Genomic DNA, 22,884 nt, shown 5'->3' with positions numbered 1-22,884 from the left:
GTGGCTTCCCCCAGCTTCATCAGAAGTTGAAGTGGCTCAGCTCTGCTCAATTCTGTTGCAAAAAATCACAGCAAAAGTAGGCCCAGTGTATTGCCTAAATCTTGTTCAGCTCTCCACAGGAATTCCCTCCTTCTTGGTGGCTCTTGTGCTGCCTGGCACCCACCTCCAGGGGCTCCAAAGAGAGCCATGGCTCCGTACCATGCTGGGCCATGTGCCAGTGGCAATGCCACAGGAGGTGCCAAGGGCAACCCATTGTGGTCATTGCTCCCATGGTCATTGCTCCCACCTTGCCAGGGGACCAGCAGGCCTTGACACCCCAACCTCATGCAGCCAGAAGGGCATGGCTGTGTCCTCCCTTGCTCCTCACTTCCTCACCCAGTTCCCAGTAAAGCTGCATAAAGATGGTCTTTCCCCCACTGCCACCCTGTGAAATTATTGCAGGATTCAGTTTTTATCTCTTGTGCATTCAACTGAGGGATGCCAGTTGCCTGTTGTGAGGGGAAGACTTTGGAGGTGCCAAAGGAGACACGAAGTCTCCACTCTGAGCCAGGCAGAACAAGAATTACGGGCTTTTAAACAACATAGGAAGCACCAAAGTCCCAGGAAGGCAGGGCACAGACACAGCAGCTCCTCTCCCTCATTTTACCAGAGCTCTTGGGATCCAATGTACTTTCTTTAAACTCAGTTTCTTAGATTACTTAAGATTTCTTGGATTACTTTAAACTCAATTTCTTGAATTACTTTAATTACTTCTCAGATTGTTTCTGAGAAAAAAAATGAAGGTTTTATGTGTCACCCAGCTACATATGCTGGGAGTTCTTTGGTACCAGGTGAGAATCTTAAGGGTTAAACAAAAATTATCCTCTCTGTAAATTCTGACTTTGAGGCAAAATTCATGGGAACCTGACCTAGGTCATTTCAGCACCTGAGACTTGCAGCATATTCAGTGAGACTTGCAGCATCATATCAGTGTGATTTCCATCTGCTGGGAAGCAGACTGAGACCTTGCCACTGATTTAATGTAATCAAGGCTTATATTAAAACACCCTTTTTCCTCTGCACCCTCTGTGTTAGTCACAGCAATCCCTTTGGGACAGTATTTCTCCAGAGAGAATTACCTGGGCTATTATGTCTAACCTGAAGGGCTGCACTGAGAGATTCCTAATATAGTGAGCCATATCAGAGTGGGTGGATTACAAAGCAGTATGTGGCAGTGCCTGAAGGCCACTCCTCACCCTGCTGTCAAACATCCTGTCAAGGGGAGAGGCATTTCTCTAATATTGAAATAACAGCACTGTCTTCCATTGATAACATCTGACTTCAAATGTCCTGCAACCAGGTCAGATTTAATATAGAATCAGAGAATCCTAGAATAGTTTGAGTTGGAAGGGACCTTTTAAAGGTCATTAGTTCAACACCACTGCAATAAGTAGGGACATCTTCAACGAGATCAGGCTGCTGAGAGCCCTGTCCAACCTGACCTTGAATATTTCCAGGTACAGGGCATCCACCACCTCTCTGGGAAAACTGCCAGTGTTTCACCACCCCTATCATAAAAAACCCTTATTTGTTATATCTAATCTAAATCGATCCTCCTTCAGTTTAAAACCATTGCCCCTTGTGCCTCAAATTCACTCTCAAAATAAAATGTGGGTAGGAAAGGACTCAGCACTTGCCCACTCTATCCCACCTCCAGAGCTGTAGCATAACAGGCAGAACCAGTTAACAGTGGTAATTAATTTTCCACAGTGGATTTGGGCTGGGAGTAGAGGAGAAGGAAGCCAGAGCCTATTAAAACAGAAACTTCTGAGGTGGGGGCTCTGTCCCTCCCTCTCCCACAGAGACATGGTAATTGTTATTCTGTGAGACCACGCAGAGGCTCGGAGCTGTCCTGCTTTGCAGCGCGCTGGGAGTGAAGCCTGTGCTGCCCTTTGCCGTCGTCCGTGGGTCGTGCAGGTGAATGGGTCTGCAGGCTTTAGGTTAATGGCTTACTGGAGAGAGGGGTTCCTGGCACCAGGAAACAGCAGGGAATGGAGACCCCCCAGGGAGAGCTGCCAGAGTGTGCTGTGCCTCCCCTCTGCAGGGCACTCTCAAACTCACTTCTCAGGACAGACCGAGGCTTCCAGGGTGCTCAAGGCCAACTGGAATCCCTTCAAACAGAGGCAGGGCTGAAGGAGGGGTGACAAAGCACTGCCTGCTGCTATCCACATCCCTACAAAAGGATTTTAAATCTGAGGTGCCCAGTGCTCACACAGCCCTGGCCCACAGCTGGGATGGAAAACAGGCACCTTACCAGGAGCCTGGGTTTGCAGGCAGAAGAGTGTTTCACAGATTCTCTCACCGAAGCTGTCACAATCCTGCTGGACTTTGGGGCCAGACACCACTTTGTCCCCAAATCACAGCCCTGCATGGGAGACTTGTGGTTGTCTGGGCTGAGACAGTGGCACAGAACATCTGGGGGTTGTTAGCAGCAGGTTTTAGAGTCGCTCTCCTCCCTTGCACCAAATAAATAGAGCTCATGGGGGTCTAATGCACCATAGCACTTTAATCCTCCTGGGGATAAAGTGGATTACAATGCTATTTGGCTGGCCCCTGCATGCAGAGCCAAACTGTTGTAACAGGATTCAAATCCCTTCCCTAAGTCAGAGCAGATTTGCTTGTTGCTTTGAAAACTAGCTGAAAGACAGTTTGGACCCATAAATTGTGTTACAACCCTTTTAGAATATAAGATTGAACTATTTTATGACCTTGTTTGAATGTGCTTTTTTGGTAACTGGACAAGTTCCTTCAAGCCCTGCAGAGGTGGGGATTGGTGGTTTTACTGTAAACACACTTTTTTACTATTTACAAGAACAGTTTTCACACTCCCCAAAGAGTTAAAAGTTGTGTGTAAAAAGCTAGTAACTCCTTTAATGAGGAAGATCTGTTTCACCCAGCCATATGTAGCATCTCATGAAGCATCAGCACCTGTCTGGGATGTGATTGCACTGCAGTCCCCTGCTGTGTGAGGCTGGTTATTGGGACAGGGACTGATGCTAAGGAGTGAGGAAACGCATCCCCCCCCCCAACTTCACCTTCTTCCCAGTTTGCGGTTCTGGGGAGAATTGCTATTAACAGGGGGAAAATGTACAGGAATTCACTGAGCCTCACCTGTGCAGGATCAGAAAAGCCTGCCCATTTCTTCCATGCACGTGGAGCACCTTAAAACTTTCTCTGCATGCTGGGACCTGCAGCCAACAGCATAAGTGTCGCTCCTTTAATCATTATGGCCTTGGAGGGAGCAGCCTCTTGGCTGGAGAGCTCTGTTACCTGGCTGTGCCTCTCCAAGGGAAGATGTGAGGTTGACCACATGCTTGAAGGAAGACAGGTTACAAGGTAATGGATATAATATGACTGAGGACAAAGGTGACCTGTAGAAGTGTGGTAAATAAGTGGTTTTCTCTGCTTGGCAAGTGAATTTTGGTCCCAGCATAGCACAGCACTGTAAGACACTGCTGCTATGTCTGGGAAAGCTTTGTGGGAGGACAAAGAGCAGAAAGCAGCAAGAGGGACAAAGGTTCTGAAACAAACACCCCCTCCCATTCATTCTCCTGCCAAACTGACAAAACCAAGGGAGACAGTTGCAAAATTGTCTTTCCTTCTTAGAGCCACCCATGTCAGCCTGTCATGTGCAGGGAAAATAGCAGCAGATCAATAGAGGTGTCTGTGCTGATACTTTTACCATCTTGCCCTTTAAGAAACACAGAAATGTTCATCAGCCTTCCCTTTTAATGAGCCTTTCAGTGGGAAGAAATACACGGGTTTCTGTCTAAGTGTGTGCTTCACTACCAACCTCTGGACCTCTCCTAAAAGAAGAGATAAGTGATGGGCTCTGGTCATTGTCAGAGGTCCAGGCTGTGATGATGATGACAGCATTCTGGCATAACTTTACAGGAGAGCCCCTTTGGTCTGGCTGCAGCTCTGTGACAGCAGAAGCTGGTGCAACCTTCCCTGGAGGGTACCAGGTCTCCCCTGTGCTCCGCTGCTCACTGAGTGCTTTCCGTGGTGCCAAATCTCTGACACACACACGTGATCACCAGCCACAAATCCTCCACAGTGTGAGCTGAATCCCACTACCATCCCTGAGCACTCCCTCGGGTGGAAGGAGTGAGAATAGAGGTCCTGCAGCAATTTGACTTTAATGAAATTATGTGCGTTGGCACTGATTGAAGACCTGACCTGTGTGAAGGATGTCAACGTGCATAATCACACTGGAGTGTGATGCCTGCCATTTATCATTTGCCCCAGTCAGCCAGGAGCCCCCTTGCACCAGTGCCGTGGAGATACAGAATAAAGTAATCCCCTTGCAAAGGGCTTACAGTTCTGGATAACCACAAACATTTAAGCCTTGAAGAAAAGGGAGAGAAATGACATTGCTCCCAGCCCTTGTTTCCTAGCAGGTTTGTATTCATCGACCACGAACCTTAATACAGTTTTCACTCCACGTGTCAATTGTTAAGATAGATTTGGGGGCTGTCAACAAAATGTTACAGCTGAAAAGACCCAGCTAGAAATAATAGACTACAAAATGTCAAAGTAGTCATAACACTGTAAACCACCACAGAGGAATAAGTGTGGCCCTTTCACATTTCATGGTCCCTTAGATGTCTTTTGAGAGCAACCACAGCCTCCCTGTGCATCCCTGGGAGAGAAATTGGCATGCTGAGGAGCAGGTTCACCTGGGTTGACTCTGACACCAGTTTTTGGACACAGTGCCTTGCTTGCCCAGAGCCAGCTGGCTCCAGTTGGCCCACAGGCTGCTATGGGTGGACAACTGTTTGTGTCATGCTGGGCACAAAGGGACTCGATCCCCACATCTCCTCTGGATGCTGTCACAAAGTGGTGATGCATTCCCTACGCAGCTGGATGAAAGCTGAACACCTGGGGAGCATATCAGAGCTAAAGCCCACTGTATTTATGTGGCTGGATGTGAGCTGGGTAACTTGGGACCACTTGCACAGCATGTTTCACTCTACAGTCAGAGGGGTTTATCAGAGCAGAGTGTTTCTTGTCAGCTTGTTCGTCTGAATGGTGTCTCAACAGGCTCCTGTGGAGACACCTGTGCCATTGGGTTCCCAGTGCAACCTTCTCGGGGGAGCAATTCCCACCCAGGTCAAGACAATTCTTACTGGGGCTTCACTGACACCCCAGACCTTTTCCTAAAGGGTCCTGTTTATTTTCAAGAGAGTTTTGCTTCCAATGCCTACGTTCAAATGCTGCCAAGGCAGTACTGAGATTGTTCGTCTCTCTGCTGGGCTTTGGGTCTGAGCAGTGGAGAGCTTGGCCATGGGGGATTTTTGTAAAATGAAATGCCCTATGTGTTTAACACAGCTGCAGCTCCTACAGTAACAAACCTGAAACTCAGCAGGACCTGAAATTATAAACTTGAGTCTAGTCTTAGGTAATAGTGGAGCAATAGTCACCCCCATGTGTGCTTATGGGACCTTATCAGACAGTTTCACTGGCACTGAAATTGTGTTGGGATCTGATGTGTGTTGACAGTCTTCTTTCTGCTCACTTTTTTTTTTTTTTAATAATTAAAATAACAATTAAAATAAATGAAAGTAGAGGGAGACCATCACATAAAAGGGGTTGAGCACAGAAGAATTCACTTACAAAATTTCCCCGTGCACTTAGGAATGCAGCTATTTTTTTTACCCATTCAGACAACCGGACCTTTTCAGATAATGACAGGGCTGTGTGTTTTTAACCTATCTTGTGCGGACCCTGATGCCGGGAGACGGGAGCCTGCACGCAAGCGGTTCATCCCCTGGGAGTGCCTGCCCCAGCCGGCAGTGCTCAGAGCACAGCCTTGCGGGAAAATCCTCCCGGAGCCGGCACCCTGCTAGAAACCATCTCTTCCTTCCTGAGCACAGCCTGAGACGGGAAAGATGACTGTGGGAAACATGCCCTTTTTTTGTGAGGTGATGCTCTAAAGAGGGATTTACCCCATCAATGGACGTCCCAGGGACCAGGAGCTCGGGAAAGATGCTTCCTGCAAGCCCTCCAAGTACCTCACAGGGACTCTTGCAGAGCCAAAAATAAGTTGTCCTGAATGAAATTAATTTCTGAGCTTGCACCAGGATAGCAGAGTTACCTCACAAGTCAGGTCAGCAAGGACTTCTCACAAAACAGAAGCCACTTCATTAAAGTTGGTCATTCACTAGTGTGATAAAGTAATTAAAGCCTCCTGATTGCTTTCTCCCCCTGCTGCTCCTTCTCTACTACAAACATGAAGGCTCTGGTATAGATGGAGCTGTTGACACTTTGTCAGTGAAAATTCAGAACTGTGCAAGTAAAAGAAATGTTTTTATGGGGACTATAAATAGTTTCGCATTAGAGCAAATGTATTCTCCCTCCTAAAATAGATTCACCTTGCAAACAGCTTAAGGACAGTTTCAGCGCCAGAGGAATGCCTTCAGAGTCCCCTCAGGAGACAGAAACAGCCGGTTTTCCCCTGAACGAGCAGACAGCAGCAGAGGAGATCCCTCTGCTGCCACCCCCCCTCCTCCTGTTCCCCACTGCCTGGCAGCATCCCTCTGTGCTGGGGTGTCAGCCTGGGAGACCACACAGCATCCTTCTACTAAAAAGGGACGTTAATTCATCCAACCAACTTTTCCAATCATTTTTACTAAATGCTTGCAACATGCATGCTCATTATGTGGGTGAAATTGATGAGGAAACTTCGGGGAGGGGGAGCCGCGACTTCCCACGGTCACTCGGAGCGGTGGGTTGCTTCTCTCTTGCTCCAAAGGGAATCATGCATTCAGACAATGCAAACATCCCCTCTGCCAGGGCTGCAATGTGTTAACAGCACTCTCCCCTTGCTGCCAGAGCACAATTTCATTCCCTGTGGAGAATCGCGGGTGCCGGTGTTGGGGAAGACGAGGAGATGTTAGAAGAGAAAATATATTTTTAACTCACCTTGAGGCTGTGTGTTGGGTTGACGACGCAGACAAGTTGCCCGGCAGCTGAGAAAACCCTCTTTGCCTTGTAGTGCTGAAACCGCAGGTGAATAAGATCTAACACAGCCCCAAAGCACTGGGTGAAGAAAAGCATCACAACTTTTGGCGTTGCTGCTGCTGCTGCTGCTGCTTCTGTTGCCGCTGCTGCTGCTGCTGCTGGCAGTGGGCAGGGGAAGCAGCCGCGGAGCTCTGGAGTCCTTGAGCCCGGGGTGGGAGTGTAGTCGGCGAGAGCTACTCTCCGGCACAGCTTAGCATGCCTTCATATTCATCATCAAAATAAGACGGGAAGAGGCTTGCAGCAGCGGGGCGGCCAATGGAAAGGACAGAAATGTTATCCTTGAGGTCCGGAGACAGCCAATAACAAATGCCTCCCCTCCAGAAACTCCCTGATGAATAGAGCCTGGTGGAGAATGTATTATTGAACATTACCATACATCAGCACATTGCATTTATCTTGTGATTACAGCCAGTCATACGTAAGGCTGTGGAGATATGCAGGCAAAATTGATTGCTTAACATCTCCATTTATTAATTGCCTTAATTTAACAAAGGAGTGCTCGGATAGCAAAGCTACATGTAAGGCGTAGGGAAGAACCCTTCCAGTGAAACTGTGAGAAAGTAGCAAAAATAGGTTAAGCAGACTATATTTTACGGAGGGAGAAAATTCGAATGTGCAAAGAGAGTTACAGTTCCTTGCAGGGGTTAAGCAGAAGTAGAGCTTGCTACATAAATAGATTCTCGTCTGTGCTTTCACAGGCTTCAATTTGGATTTTCACTGCTCTGAAGTTTTCTAAATTTTATATTCTGCTACTTCACAAGGGTCCCAGCACACAAATAACATTTTTCCCATCATTGAAAATAGGAGAGGTCAGGTCTCAGGTCTGGTGTCACTTGGAATAACTCCATTTAGAGACAGCAATGTTTTCCTGATTTACACTTGCTGGTGGATCAGGTCTGTTGGACACAAAACATGGTAATTATTGGATGCTGGAACTATGGGAGCATAAAAAGGCACAGAGCATGCTTCTAAAAATAATGAAATACGTGATGCATGAGAGCACACACACACAGAGAAACTTGCACCGAGGGAAAAGTGGCTTCTAAATCAACACAATAATTAAACATGCAGAAGGCTTTTGCTTGTCGTTCATCTGCATATCGGTGAGCAGGAAATTACGAATTAGCCATTAGATAGTCCTAGGCATTAAAAAGGAATTAGGGACGTGCAACAAAAATAAACATGCTTTTAGGTATTATTACCAGTGCGTATCTCTGTTGGTGGGCAGGGATCCTTCTCGAGCCATTGAGTCTCATTAAACTTGAGTCCCCATAACCGGGTTTTCTGGGAGGTGACTGCGCTGAAGCAGCTGAAGGAATCAGAAAGCACATTCATTTCATGGGACAATCCTGTGTGAGATGTTGCTCTGCTTGTTAATAAATCAAAGTGAGTTAATTTAATTAGCTCTCTGCCAGAACTTCCTATCAGGGTGCTATTTAGGCTTGCTAGCTAAGTACTCAGATGGCTTATTTAGCCTTGGTAATCCTTTTTCCCTTCAAAGCAGAACAGAGAAAAGTAGCTTTTCTTTCATTTTTTTTCCTCTTTTTAATTGTGAGCCCCACGCTGGGGGTGAGGCTGCTGCTGCGGACAGAGCAGCCCCCGTACAGCGCGGGAATTAGCCTGGGACTGTATTGTCAAAACTGCCTCTTCTTAAATCAATACTGCAATCCTGGCTCGGCCAGACTGCAGAGAGGCTGTGCATAAAAAAAAAAAAAAAAAAAAAAGAAAAAGGAAAAGGAGGCCTGAGTAGATAAATACGTGAAAATTGTGAATGCTGGAACAGCTGATTACACAACCCCCAAAAAACATTAAGGATTGGAGGAATATGTATCCCTCAGTCCTTAACATTTGGTTGTAAATGAGGAGATAATTTTTGCAGTGCTGAGTGACACTTTGAGAATATTTTCAGACAGACTTGAGGACAAGTGAGTGAATCGATTTGCTTAAATGTATTCTTTCTCTCTCTGTTCCCAAAGTAACTGTGAGCATCCAGCTATTTATTGTTTGTTTTTTCCTGATTTGTAGTTGGTAGCTGCACAATTCTTGATACCAAGAAATTTCTGTCTGCAAGTTACCAGTCCAAGTACTCGCCATCAAAGCCCAAAATGGGCTGAAGCTAAGTAATGCTACTTACACTGGTTATTGCCACCCGAATCCCTGGAGATCATTTCTGTTTGACTATTGACTAAATGCCTAGAGTTGGGGGAGCACCACTATATCCATGGGCAGCAGAGATGGAACCCCCATCCCTGCTGTCCTGCTAACCTCAGGGCTCTGGCAATTCTGTGATCCACTCCTCTTGAGACCCAGCTGCCTTCCAGGGTTGGCAGGAGAGGTATCCCTGACCCCACAGGCGCATAGGAGCATCTTCAACCTGAAAATGCATCCATGCCTCTGGGCTGGTGCACAAAAAAGGTTGTTGTTCTCCAAAAAAAGGACCACATTCAAGGATGGGTGAAGGACCTCTGCAGTGCCCAAATCCCTGTGTGCATACGTGCCCATCATACTTGCTACATGTGACTTTCTGAGGAGCATCTGTCTGCCATCACTATCTGTGGGGAAGGATGAAAATGAGCATTCAGTGCATCTGAAGGTGGCTCATGTTCAGTGCATGAGCTCACATTCATGGTGGCACATCTGGAAAATATTTTACTGCCCATTATTTGTCCAGAGACCCCCATACAGCACCTGCTTATTGCATTTCAACACAGGACTTTTAGCACCTGCTTGACGAGGGACCCTACATCCACCAAGACACAGCAGCTGGCTGTGCAAGCAACTTCTCTTGCAAACAAAGGATCAGCAGCATGGTTTGGTGTGCAGGTGTGGATCCAGTTCTTTCTTCCTCTTTCACACACAGAGGCTGTGGACCAGCATAACTCCATTAATTTGAGTTTGTGGTGGTCTCATCCAGGCTTGGGGATGCAAGGTCTGCTGCCCTGCCTGGCCTCACACCACAGAGCAGGTCATTTTTTAGCTGTATGGATGCAGCCAGAGAGAGGAGAAACAAGTTCACCTGCAAGGGGCGCTTGGTGAATCCCATTTCACTGCTGGTTGCAAATTTCTGGTGACTGCAGCCGTTATTTCCAAGATGGTTAATTCTGTAACAGACAGGTGGGAAGCAGCAGAAGTCCATGAGCTAAACCTCCATTAGGATCCAGATTTTGCCAAGTTAGCAGCTCAAGTGGCATCACTGTAATACCCGTGGGAGTATAATGCTCTAACAGCTGAGCTGCGGCAGCATCAGGTTTGCACAGTAATAGGGTCAGCCAGACACAAAAACTGACTGCAGCAGCAAAAGCTTTCCAGTTTTTCAGTCCAAGCTGCCAAGGTGAAAGGAGAACACTCATGGGAAACCTCAGGTGTCCAGGCACTGTGTGACTTGGCAGGATGATAGCCTGGGAGATGTATTGCTCCGTCCAAACCCAACATGAGATTTTGGGTTTTAACCAGATTTGTTGACTTTCTGACTGGGCACTTTTGGGGGTGACCTTCCTACACACTGCTTTCTCTTTCTCTCTCCAACAGCTATAGGGGAAACCTAACCTGCCTGGGACAACATCAGCACTAGTCTTTATCCCAAGAACAGGAGAGCAGATGCTGCTCAGGCTATCACAATTGTCCATACAGACACCTTACCAGCCTGCCTGTGCTCCCATGCTTCTGAGTGGTAGTAGGATTTCTGGCAAGGCTGGCTGATGCAGGACGTACTCTGGCTCCACTATTTGTGTTTCCCTGAGAAAGGAGCCAGGCCAATCTAACCTGACACCTGTCTGGGACATCAGGCAGTTTTCTGCATCCTTTGGATGCAAACTTAATGTACCAAGTTTTATGTGCTCTCCCAGGTCTCACAGGAGGTTTTGAGGAGAGGTGTTTGCACTGTTATCATTTTCCTGTGTTATCTTTTGGGCAAGAACATAACAGTCTCACTAGCTCAGTGCAATGATCCCTCCAGCCCAGAACCCTGTCCCCAGCAGCAGCTACAGGAGATGGCATTTTGAGTTGGCTTGTGGGCAGGGACCACCTGCTGCCCATTCTCCTGGCATTCCCTAAGCACCTACAGCTGTCATCTTGGGGCATTGGAGGGCACATCCATAGGGAATCAGAGCCTTTTAGAAGTAGCAACTTTTACAACTGTGTCAAGTGTTGTAGCCCTCCAGCCTGTAAAGCACATGTCACTTCACACTGACTGCTTTGTGCTTTGGTTGGACCCCATCCTTCCCAAAAAGCCTGGCTTTGAAGATTCCCATGAAGGAGACCAGTGGCATCTCCTGCTAAGTTCTTCCAAAGATTATTTATCTTCACCACTAGCATTTTTTATCGTATTTTTAGTCTGAATTATTTTCCTGCATGAGCTTCTGACTTGAGAAAATCATCATGCTTTCTTGCTGGTATAGGAGGACACTGATGTGGCAAGATGTGTTTTTCTTTTACTCCTTTCAAAGCCATCCTTTCTATATAAATATTAGCAGTACATGAGTTTTCTAGCTGTTGGGTCAAGGGAGAAATTCTTCATTTCTCTTTGGGATACACCTGCTCCCAAGGGAAAAATGTTGCTGCTTCTACCATCTTAATTTTGTCCTTTCACACAGCTGCATTAGGTATTCTCTGCCTCCCTCTGCTCGCTTATTAATGGAGGAGTTTATGGCAGTATCTCATGCCAGTTCTCTGCAAATGTTACACCCGAGAGAGCATCTCCTTTAACTCTCACCAGCAAGCCAGCAGCTCAATAAAGACACTTCACATTTTCATGCTGTTACTAGATAAAGTAACTGCCATCATTTCCTATTCATAGTGGTTGCCGGGTGCCCAAATTACCATAAAGACCTATTGCTTTCAATTGCCAGCCTAACAATGCCCACCAGAGACTTCTGCTGCCCCAGGCCACACCGGCTGGGTGGATGGACCGTATCTGCCTCAGTTGCCTTGCGTTGGAGAGAAAAAGCTCCTGGAAACAGAAGTGATGGATGGAGGAGGCTCCTTTTCCTGCCGACAGCATGAGCAGTGGCTTGTTCAGAGGTAGCCTCTAACTCTGAGTAGGTTTTAAGGGATGAGAACTTTTCCATGACTGGGAGGCCTGCCTGAGAGGCTGTCTCTGGCCCCTGTCTTTGCTCCCAGAGCTGTGCTGAGCTGGTGAAAGTAGCAGACGCAACGCAGGCTGGCGGCAGCGCAGCTGACGCCCTATAATCTCCTTGGTGTGCTCTCAGCTCCAGGGCTGGTGTGTAATCAGGATGCTGGGGGCCTCCCTAGGAGCCTGACAGAGTCCCAGTGGGCTTTTTTTTTTTTTTATCAGTCCAACTGCTTTAAAAGAGACACAGAGACACACGCACAGGTACGTGCAAAGGACAGACAGGCAGCAAGAAGGAGAGAGACTTGCTGTGCTCAGGTCAAAGGGGGAGAAGCTTTTTGGGGCTGCAGAGGAGCCCTTATGAACCAGGTACTGCTGTTCCCCACTCCCCCACCAAGGAAGAGGTCATGGAGAAAAAGAGGTGGAGGGCTGTATCCAAAAAACTCAGCAAGACAGAATGAAGTTCCTGCTTTTCTGGGTCACATGAATGATAAATTATTTGGGCTGGGACTGTTTGGACAAGTCTCTAAATTTCAGACCCCTTTTCTAAGTTTCAAACCCTTTTTCATGTGACTCTCTGGGACAGATTACAGCAGTATCTTTCCTTGTGGTCCTGGTGAGACCAGGGGCCACCTTCACTATCTGAGGGTCTCCCCAGCTCCTGCCATCTAAGGGCTGGCAGATCTCACTGGTGACCACTGGCCAAGAGGCACATGTAGCCTTTCCAAATTTGTATTTAGTCGTTTGAAAAATGTTCCTGCCAAAGGCAGTGTTTCTGAGGCACTGCTGCAGAGCTCAATTAGCTAATGGCACAGGGACTGGGGAGCGATGAGGACGAGAGGCAGCACTCAGTGCCAAGTGCTGTTAGGATGATTGCCATGTCCCAGCGTATCACCAGAGGCGCCCATCCTGCATGAGCTGCACCCAGGAACAGCTTGCTTGGAACGTGTCCTTCCACATCTGCACAAGTACCAAAGGCATCCTGGCAGCTGGTGGCATTTTTCCAGCCTACATGTAGCTTAGGTTGAGTCCACACAGATCAGAGACAATGCAGGGACTCATCTGCCCAGAAGCTGCACACAAAAAAAGGTGCTGAAGAAGAAGGGCTTCACCTGGAGGATCAGATTCTCTTCCTGTGCTCACATGTGGTGCTCCCATGACACCAGTGGCATTTGTAGACAGGTATCTGATGGCAAAACTTCACTCTTAGACTATTTATTTCACCCTCAGGATAATCTCATGAGGAAAAAACCGAGGTGGCCCCCCTCAGTTTCAGTCCTCCCTGAAACAAATTCTGGGGCTGAATATACCCTTGCAATTCTTCAGCTGAATGTACCCTTGCAATTATGCTGATGTCAGCAGAGATGAAGCAGACCAGTGATTGCCATCACCAGGTACCCAGGGCAGTGGAAGCCACCCAGCTCCCTCTGGGCTACGATCTGCAGGAACTGTGTCTCCCTGTGCCCCTGGGTTAGCATCTCACAAGCCAGACACAGGCTGAGGTGTCCAGGATCCGCATCACACAACCCATCTGGCCTTGGATAACATGGCAAATAACATGGCAAGAAATGCTGGGGAGGGTTGTCCAATAGTGACCTCTTTTTGCCTCTTCTTTGCATCCCAGGTGGAAACGCAATGCTGTGCTGTGCTTTAAATGTGGCTGGAGTCATGGACCGGGCAGAGGATGTTGGTAAAGCAGTGGAGAGGGGCAGAAGGTGAGAGATTGGGGGGGCAGGAGATGTGCCTATAAATAATTCACTTTCCTTGTGTGGTAGAAGGAGATATATCTGGAGTTATTAACCTTGGTTATAAACCCTTAATTCACTATTTCCTTGGAGCAAGACAGCACAACTTCCGTTCGTGCTGGTGGGCATGTCACCCAGAGTCCCTCTGGGCAGGTAATTCCTCTCTAGTATAGGCTTTCAACAGTGCTTGAAGTAAATTTAAAATATGTAGCACTGGAAATGACAACAACCAAATGAATACTTGCAGCCACATCACATCCTTGGTTTCCCTGGGGAGAGCAGTTTCAATACTGACAGTGTTGCCTGTTTTGGGGCACAGCCACATGACAGACCTTATTGCTTTTCTTCCTGTATTTGTAAATTTAACTAAATTAATTTGATTTATATAGCCAATAAACATGTGCTTCTGTCCCCTGCTCTCAGACACAATTGTCAACTGGACTGCTCCTGCAGCCACCTCTCCACCAATAATAACAGTATCTTTTAGTGGAAAACAATAATTTAAAGGGGCAATGGTCCTAATTGCATAATGTCTTGATGGTGGCTCTGTTTTCAGAGAATAACTAATGTTTTTCACTACAAGATCAGTTATCATCTCTGGGGATACAGCCACCTCCTTCCAGGAATGCTTTTCATGCTGGAGGACACGCATTGAAACCAAGAGCAATATCGTCAGCGCAAATCCCAGCTGACACCACGCGTTCCTGGCTGTGATACAGCCAACTCCCAAGGGGCAAGCAGAGCCTGACCTCGGGCAGCCAGCAGAGACCCAGACTGAAAGCTTCTGGCCTGGGCTGTAGCTCTGCTGCCTTATGCCGGAGGGAAAATTCCCAGAGCCTGCTCTCCAAGGTTTTTCCAGCAAAGCGACTACTTTGAGTTAAATGTCTCCATGTGAAAACATCCCTCTGCTGGCAGTAACAGCTGAGGGAGCCTTCCCAGTGTGATTTGTGTGCAGTAGCACTGGGACAAAACTGCCTGCGTTGCTCCTCATGGCACACCACACTCAAGCAATAATTCAAGGCCTGATTTCCTTCCTTTGGGGGCTCAGTGTTTCAGATGGTTTTTGATAGTTTTTACCAGAAGTCTAAGCCCTCAGTAAAACTGAGCATCCATATGGCCCAACACAAAATCCTAAAGCAAGTTAGCAAGACCATCCTGACTATATCTTGACCTATTACTAGAAAATCAACAGCTCCTGCAGATCTCTTGCCAGTAATTAGCTGGTGGACAGCAAACTGCTCCTCCTCAAGCCCTTCCACCACTGCCACTTTCCCACTGAGCTGTCGCCCTCAATCAAGGAAAGCCCTAGTGAGCAGATGAGCCCTGACCTCTGGCCTTGAGACCACCATGCTCCGGCTCAGGGGGTCTCAGGAGGCTTCCTTCCAGAATGCACACTGGTTTACATTTTAAATGGCAATTTAAGAACCATGATACAGCTAACACTGAAAACACAACTTGTTTGAAAGCAATCCCTGTCACACAGCATAACAATGGCATGCCTCAGGGTTTGTCTTGTTTTTTTTGTTTTTAATGTAAAGATATCAAATCATCAGCTGACTCTCACGGTGTTATTTCACCTCTCCATATGAAGCAAGGCTATCAGACACACTTTTCTTAATTACTCAGCAATCCCACTGAGATTCATTTATCTCCAGGGTTGAAATATGCCAGGCATTTAATGTACAAACCAAACGATTGCATTAAAAGTTTGCCAGAAGGAGTATCAACCTTTTATGGGTGTAAACTTCCCTGTTTGAATGATTCAGAAAGGTGGCTAGAACATACTCAGTTTAATTATTTCTCTCAATAGTTTTAGAAATGTCTTCTCTACTATCTACAAGCAGCGTACATCTCGATTATATATGACATGTTTATTTTTAGCCAAAAGAAAATCAATAAAGAGACTCCACTTTTTATTTAATGTCACTGTTGGATGGCTGCGCACAACCAAAAACCCCACAAATACAAGTTGAATCGTAAAAATCCAAGCAGCTACTTAACAAAGCATAAAAAATAGATGCCAAGCCCTTGTTTTTTGGAATTAGGTTATAAACCATGCCCCTGCATCTGAAATGCGAAGTAGCAGAGCTGGAGGACAAGGCTGAAGCAGCATCTTCACCCCTCTGCCTCCTGGCATGGTGGCTTTGAATCAAAGTCCAAGAGGAGTCATATTGCCTCGAAGAACACCTATGTTCCACCCATGGCCCATCATAAGAAAGGAGGAGCTGGGACAAATTGCACTCTGAAAGTTCAGTTTGGGAATTTTTTTCCTTGCATTTTTATTTTTCAATTTTTTGAATCTCAGTATCATTTGTCCCCTGATCCAGCATGCAGCCCCAGGGGTTGCCACCTGGTCTCCATTTCTGCTGTGCCTGCTGAGGGTGAGATGTCCCAATGCACAAGCACAAGTGGGACAAATTCATGATGGAGGACCTCACCCCTCTGGTGATCTTGGCTCCTAAATCTACTTCCTTTTAGCAAAGAAAATAGACACATTTTTGTTCCTCCAAAACACCACTGGAGGAGTCTTGGCTGCCCTGTGTCTCTTGGCCCTTTGGTCCCTGTCTGAGCCTGCCTGGGGCTGAAGCCATTCAGCAGGAGGGAAGAGGTGTGGGCTTGGGGACAGCATCCCTACAGGAAGATTAGGCACAGAGCGAGCCTGGGTGCATGGCACCTTAATCTCACCTGCAGGAGCACTCAGACCTAACATGGTCAAGCCCCCTGGGAAATCCAACCTTTCCCAGCCTGTGCACGTTTCACTATCACCATCCCCTTCATCCCCTACTGCCAGTCTTGGAGTGATGATTTCTTGCCTCCTGTGGCTTGTCTGGGTGTGGCCACATCCATGGGTGAGATGGACTTCTCTACCTCAAAGGCCAGGGAAAGGAAAGTGGGGGAGGAGGAACACAGCATCCAGATTAATTCACACTCAGCAGCTGTTGCTAGTATTACTGGTTTCCATCATGAGAAAGGTAAGCAAATAAAAGAATTTAAAAGGCTTTTTCTTCTTGTACATCTGATTTTTCCACTGTTTTCAGATCCCACCAACTAATTTCTGCTGAAGAGGAGAAAGTCCTTCTAAGATGGTTTTCCAAAGCTTTGTGATTAATGTAATGGGAGCCCTGATGTGTGTTGATTTGTGTTAGAGTGTCAGTCCCATTTGCAGGTAACCTGGGACAGATCCACTCCACTTCACTTTGCTGGGCTGTAGCACAGTCAGATCTGTTCGAGATGCACTTTGTTACCAGCAGAGGTACCCTCAGGGCACTACATCAGTTTGCAATAACTTAGTCACTGCTGCCTCTTAACCCTCTGATATCCTCCACCAGGATATTTGCCTTTTTTAAGTTAAATAAACTGTATTTGGTAGCTGACTGGGGTAAATAGCAATTTCTTTAGCTAGTGGATCCTAATTAACCAGGTCTGAGTAAGGCAGACACACATATCCTGGTAATATTGTCATTGCACATTGATATTCCAGCAGAGGATCCCGGGGATCTTTATGTGACAGAGTGCAGGGGACAGGGCAGGGGAGTGGGTCAACGGTGAGTGTGAGAGTGTCCCTTTGCAGACGGACACAGGGGTAGAGTGACCCATTGCTGCCTACAGCAGAAGTCTGGGCAGGGCCTGGAAGCTTCCCTAATTTCAGTGCTCTACTCCCGTTTCCAGCTCCAGCCTTCTCCTGCCTCCTAGAGTCAGAAGTAAATGGGGGATCCATTAGGTCATTTTCCCCTGACACCAGAGCACCACAAAACCCCACTAGTCTCCGGGACACTTAAGTGATGCTGTGAGCCTTCAGCAGGGACTGAACCAGGGAGCCCTGACCCTTTGACCACGTGCTGACCCTTCGACCACAGCACCACCCCTGTTGCTGGCAGAGATGGAGAAGAGCATTTGCAGGGAAGGAGGCAAAATAAATGGAAATGGAACAGGGTAAGAAAGAAGCTAAGGCTTACGTGTGACTAGATCTGATAGACTGGAGAAGAAAATTGTCCCTGATGTTTTACAGTGAAAAACAGCTTTTGCACTCGATACGCATTTTCAAGAACATGATTATTTTAATTTATTTATATTTTTAATTATTTTAATGATTTTTTCATTATCTGAAAAGTTTTGACTGCCAAGAAAGTCCCAAATGTTTCCGTTTTGTAACCTACGGGTTTCTCATGGAGAAACTTGAAAAAACATCAGCACAGACAAGAAAAGTCCCTTATTCCATGGGGAAAAAAAGACCCCCATCAGCTCTGGCTGGAGCCTAGAATCAACCCTGTGGATAGGACCCAGGAAAAATTTTGTATCCTATTTGCTCAATTCAGTGTCAAGGAAAACTTCTCCCTTGTTTAGGGCTGCAGAGCAGGCTTCTTCCTGCATCCTCACAAGAGAGAGTAGCTGTTACACCACGTAGAAAAGGGAAGGGGCAATGACACTGTGTCCTATGTCAAGGTCAGTCTTCTTCTAGACTCTTACAGAAAATACTGAGATAGGAGAGAAGTGGAACCCCTTTGTAGCAGCTTTCAACCCATTTTTCTGCTTGGATCACATTTCAATGGGAGTTGGGTCAGCAAAAGCCCAGAAGAGAGAGGCAGCAAAAACTGGGATCTGTAGCAAATGCTAGCAAGAGAGCGTGTTAAGAGGGTTTAAATGGACAGCTTACACACAAAGTGTTTTAAATCCGATGGTAAATGATGACTGTGTTCCTTTGTGCCTTTTTATTAAATCGTGTCGGATTAATCCGACATTAAGTGGTATTTCTGTCTCTCTCCTCTGCCATGCGGATGCATCATTCCAATGAAACGCTGTGTTTCACTTGTGCCTCAACCAGCAGTGTGGGACCAGCTTCTGTTTGCCAAGGTAAGAAGGGGTTTCCTCTTCCCTACTGTTCTCATAGACTGTTTTCCTAGATATTATATGGGAAAAAAAGAAGTCTGCAAAATGGGGATATTGATGGTTCAGATTCAGCATGGCTGCTTCTGTTCTTCCTAATCAAAATCTGACTATCTTGGAGAAATCTTCTGCTTGTGAAGATTGCATTGTGCTGTCACCAGACAAAATTGTGATGTCCCACCTTGGAGAAGACAACAAATAAGAGATGACCCTCCAGGACACATCACAACAGGCGTTCTGGGATGTCTTGGTATATCAGGAATGATGGGCTTCAACTGCACATAGAAACAAACAGATCCTTTAAGAAAGTTCACTTTTATTACAGCCACACTGAGGAGTGAAAGGAAGAGCCCTGAGAGTTGTGTTGCTCCTTTGAAAGTGGCCCTAGGACTGTAAACCAAAAGTCATGGATTCTCTGCAAGATTTTCCACTGATCTCAGTCATTTGGACAACTTTCAATTATTCTGTTCTGGACCTCAAAGCTCAAATAATAAAAAAAGAAAGTTAAAATAGCAGCAATTCCTGGAAATTCTCCTGAGCTTTCTGGTACGGTCCTAGTAACTTATCAGGAAGCAGAGAATGACTGCATAAAGCATTTGACATTGATTGAATATATAGATTGGTGGTGTCTCAACCCCTGTTTTAATCTTTCCATTACCTATGATATTTTTTTACAGAGAAAGTCTTATTATTTAGAAAACAATTTCTTGCAGCCTTCAAATAGAGGAGAAGCTGCAGCATCTTAATGGAAGGTAAATTACTGGTGCTTTCACAGCCAGAGCCATTCCCTGGTCTGATGGAAAGGTTAACCATTTAGCACCTCCTCTGTCTGAACACCACTCTCCATGAACGTGAATTTAGCAGAATTTGTCACAGTGTATTCCATAGTGGGAAAAGCTTCTCCACATTTGCTGTGAGGGGTAGTTATTTCATGCCAATGGGGACTAAATTTTTAACAGTAGGGAAATCCCATATGGGGAGAGCATCTGGCAGGGGAACAACTTGCAGGGAGCCAATGGCCCCAGTCTCAGTGACTGCCACCCCTGCCAGATGACCATGCAAATTCAGGTGATCTGTCCCCACCTCCCTCCCCTGAAGCAAATGAGCAATCACACTTGAGCACCAAAATCGGATTCCAGCCGAGGTGTCTAGGTGGGGAAGGCAATTCCTTTAATCCATTAAGCTACTTTAGTTCCCCATCTTTATCTGAAACTCACAGACAGAAAGTGTTACTGGGAACTTGATGGACTTAACTTCTTAATGCAATCAGTGTTACTGGGTGCAAATTGGGGTTTCTTGGTTACCTTGCTTTAAAAGGGAAACAGCCAAAAAAAGAGAAAAATGTTCTATTACAACACTATGTTGGAGGCACCATTTTGGAACCAAATCCTCATCAGACAATCTGTGCAGGGCAGAAGAGCATCTCAGCATAGGATGGGGAGGACAGAGTGATGTGGGGTGTTTAGTCTGAAAATGGCTGCAAGCCTGAAAGTCTGTCTGTTTTTAAATGCCAAGCAAATTCAACACAAATGCTAAAAAATGTGGAGCTGGTTAAATTCACCGGACTGCCTGCAGACGCCGTGTGACATGTTGATTTTCCTGTCTCTCCCTGTTATTTGGTAAACCACAGAGGCTTCCCACAGCTCCACCCTGAATCCAGCTGTCACAGATCCAATATCGCGGATAGACCAGCATTGCAGCACTTGGATGACTGCGAGCAGCGCGATACATAATGAAAGTCACTTTTGGCATCAGGCCTTTAAAGCTTCCCTCAGCCCTTATTGTGCTTAGATTTTGGCATGGGGGAACTCTTCTGGCAAGAGGGAATGATAAAACTCACCTCTAGCTCTTCCTGTGGGTGGGCAGCAGGTGTGAGGCTCACATGACCCCTCCCTCCATCCTGTGCCCTTGTGCTGTCTCAGGCCAAAATTTCCACACAGAAGTCACAGAGGGACTAAGGAGAATTTGGGAAAGGATGGGGAGCTGGCACTGAATGGAGTGGGGGGGTTTTCTCAGCTGAAACTGCAGCAGAAGCACCCTGACCCCAGGGCTGAGCCTTGGGATGCCTCTTTCCCACCCCAGGGCCTGCTCAAAGGCATCTCAAAACCTTGACCCAATGTCCCAAAGCCCCCCTTTCCCACCCCCACCACACCAGTCAGCTTGATGCAAAACTTGAAATGCTTCATTACCCTTCACAAGGTTATTAAAGGCAATAAAGTGGGGGACTCTGGGAGGGGAAGGTTACTTCCAGTGCCACTAAAGCAGAGAGGGGTGTAACAGCTGAGCAATGTGCCCTCTTATAAGGCTTTGAAAGTCAAAGGCAGGGGCACCTGGAAGATTTGTTGCTGTATTTGCCTTTGTAATCCACTCAGGCATTTTATTCCATAAAGAGTCCATTCTACATTTTGCTCTGACACCCTGACAGTGTGCCAGGGCTCCCCATTTGCCCTCTTCACTCAGGGATCAGGAGATGGCTGCTCTTTGGTAGCTTCACCCTTGCCTGTGTTTTACTGGGGAACAAAATTCTGCCTCTATGTCCATCAAGTCCATTTCCAAACAGTGGTCATTACCCAGAGTTTCCCTTCATCAATCTCTACTTTTTTTCCCGTACACTCTCAGTCCTGGGGCTTTTGTCCTACTATGTTTTCCCTCTCATTTTTTCCCTCTGGAAATTTACAATTTCTGAAGTTTCTGGCTCTTCTCTCACCCTCAGGTCAGGTCTTTGTTCTTCCCTGGGTGATAGTTGCCAGCCTAGGACATAGCAGAGGAGACAGGACAGTGGTGCCCTGGGGCAGATACCACGACCACTTGGAGAACAATTTCCTGTTTGTGCAGCCCCGAGTCCAGCTCCAGACCTGAGGACAGCACAGCTCTCCCTGTGTTTCTCTCATCATCCTTACAGGGGTCTCCAGCTGTTTCCAAACCTCATGGCTGTTACAATCATCCCCCCAAAACTGAGATGCACCACAATTTAGAGGAGGTTCATTCCACAACCCATCCCTGGGGGTGCAGGGCACTGCTGACTGATGGTTAATGGCAACAGCCACGTCGGTGAGAACCAGGAGTAAACTGAAGGCCCCTTTGGAAACAAAGGAAACAGATGTTCAGAAGGCTCACACTCCTCATCATTAACTTCAGAATGTAAATGCCTGATAATTCCTCATTTTATTGCCCAGCCTCATGCTCAGTGTCAGGGGATCCTGCAGAGATGTTTCATACATCAGCTCTGAAGGTCACAGCAGTAGTGGGAGCATACCCAAACAGGAGAGGGGAAAGGGAACAGGGGACCACTGTTGCAGTGGTTGGGCTGTGGTTGGAAACAAAAGAGTGTCCTGAGCAACTGAGAAAATGAAATATCAGGGTCTGGCAGCAAAGAGGGAAAGGGGGAGACCTGTCCTGGACAAACAGGACTACTGGAGTTGAAGATTATCCTTAGCTGGATTCCTGATCATGGCGTTGTCACGATCCGCTAATACAAGCGAGGGGCGTGATGGTTCGTTTATTGATCTCAGAGTGCAAAAGGACACAAGGGATTTCAGTTTTAATCAGAACAGTGCACCTTTATTAAGTGCCCACAACACGGTAACGCGGTAGGCGAGAGAAAGACGGAGAGATTAAGAAAGCAAAGTAAAAGGGGTAGAGAGGAAGAAAAGGGGGGGAAATAGCTACCAATGGATGAGACTAAGTCCTTGTGGTCTTCCACCAATAGATTCATCTTCTTTCCATGGGGAGATCTCATCTCAGTTATTTTAGAAAGTCCCTTTATAGTCCTTTTCAAAAGCGAGGGGCAACTGGCCAAGAAATGGGGAAATTGGCAACCACTGTTATGGGGCCCGTTGCTTTGGGAAACAGGTACAGGACAGACGTACAGGACAGGTCATTCCTTTCCACTTCAGCGCAGTCCTGGGCAGCAAGAACGGCGCAGTCCACCGTGACCTGCACTAATTTTCCTCAGGAATGCGTACCAGTTCCCAGTGGGCACACCCGCAGGCAAAACACTTGGCAGACACCCCACCTCAGCCAGGCCAGGACTCCTGTGCTCAGTCTGTGTCCTTGGCAATGATCGTGAGGCAGATGAGGGATCTTCGGACCGTCTCTTGCAGGTGTTCAGATTTTTACTGGTTA

At 46.9% G+C, this 22,884-nt stretch overlaps 1 protein-coding gene across 2 annotated transcripts in view; it reads right to left on the bottom strand.

The window, feature by feature from the left end:
• The window catches only part of SIAH3 (siah E3 ubiquitin protein ligase family member 3), a 65,864-nt gene that overhangs the window by 36,024 nt on the left and 6,956 nt on the right, over positions 1 to 22,884 (bottom strand). The window contains exons 2-3 of one of the 2 annotated variants that reach the window (XM_039567762.1): positions 8,265 to 8,371; positions 6,964 to 7,958 (exon numbers count right to left, since the gene is read on the bottom strand). In XM_039567762.1, the coding sequence (XP_039423696.1) occupies positions 6,964 to 7,098 (135 nt within the window). In that variant the 5' untranslated portion in view covers positions 7,099 to 7,958; positions 8,265 to 8,371. Of the gene's footprint in view, positions 1 to 6,963; positions 7,959 to 8,264; positions 8,503 to 22,884 lie in introns of those variants that run through there. The other variant, XM_039567766.1, reaches the window with a different exon arrangement.

Source organism: Corvus cornix, chromosome 1 (assembly GCF_000738735.6).
Source record: "Corvus cornix cornix isolate S_Up_H32 chromosome 1, ASM73873v5, whole genome shotgun sequence".
Taxonomy (NCBI): domain Eukaryota; kingdom Metazoa; phylum Chordata; class Aves; order Passeriformes; family Corvidae; genus Corvus; species Corvus cornix.
Note: the sequence above shows the minus strand (reverse complement) of the source record. Positions and strands in the feature narration are given on the sequence as shown.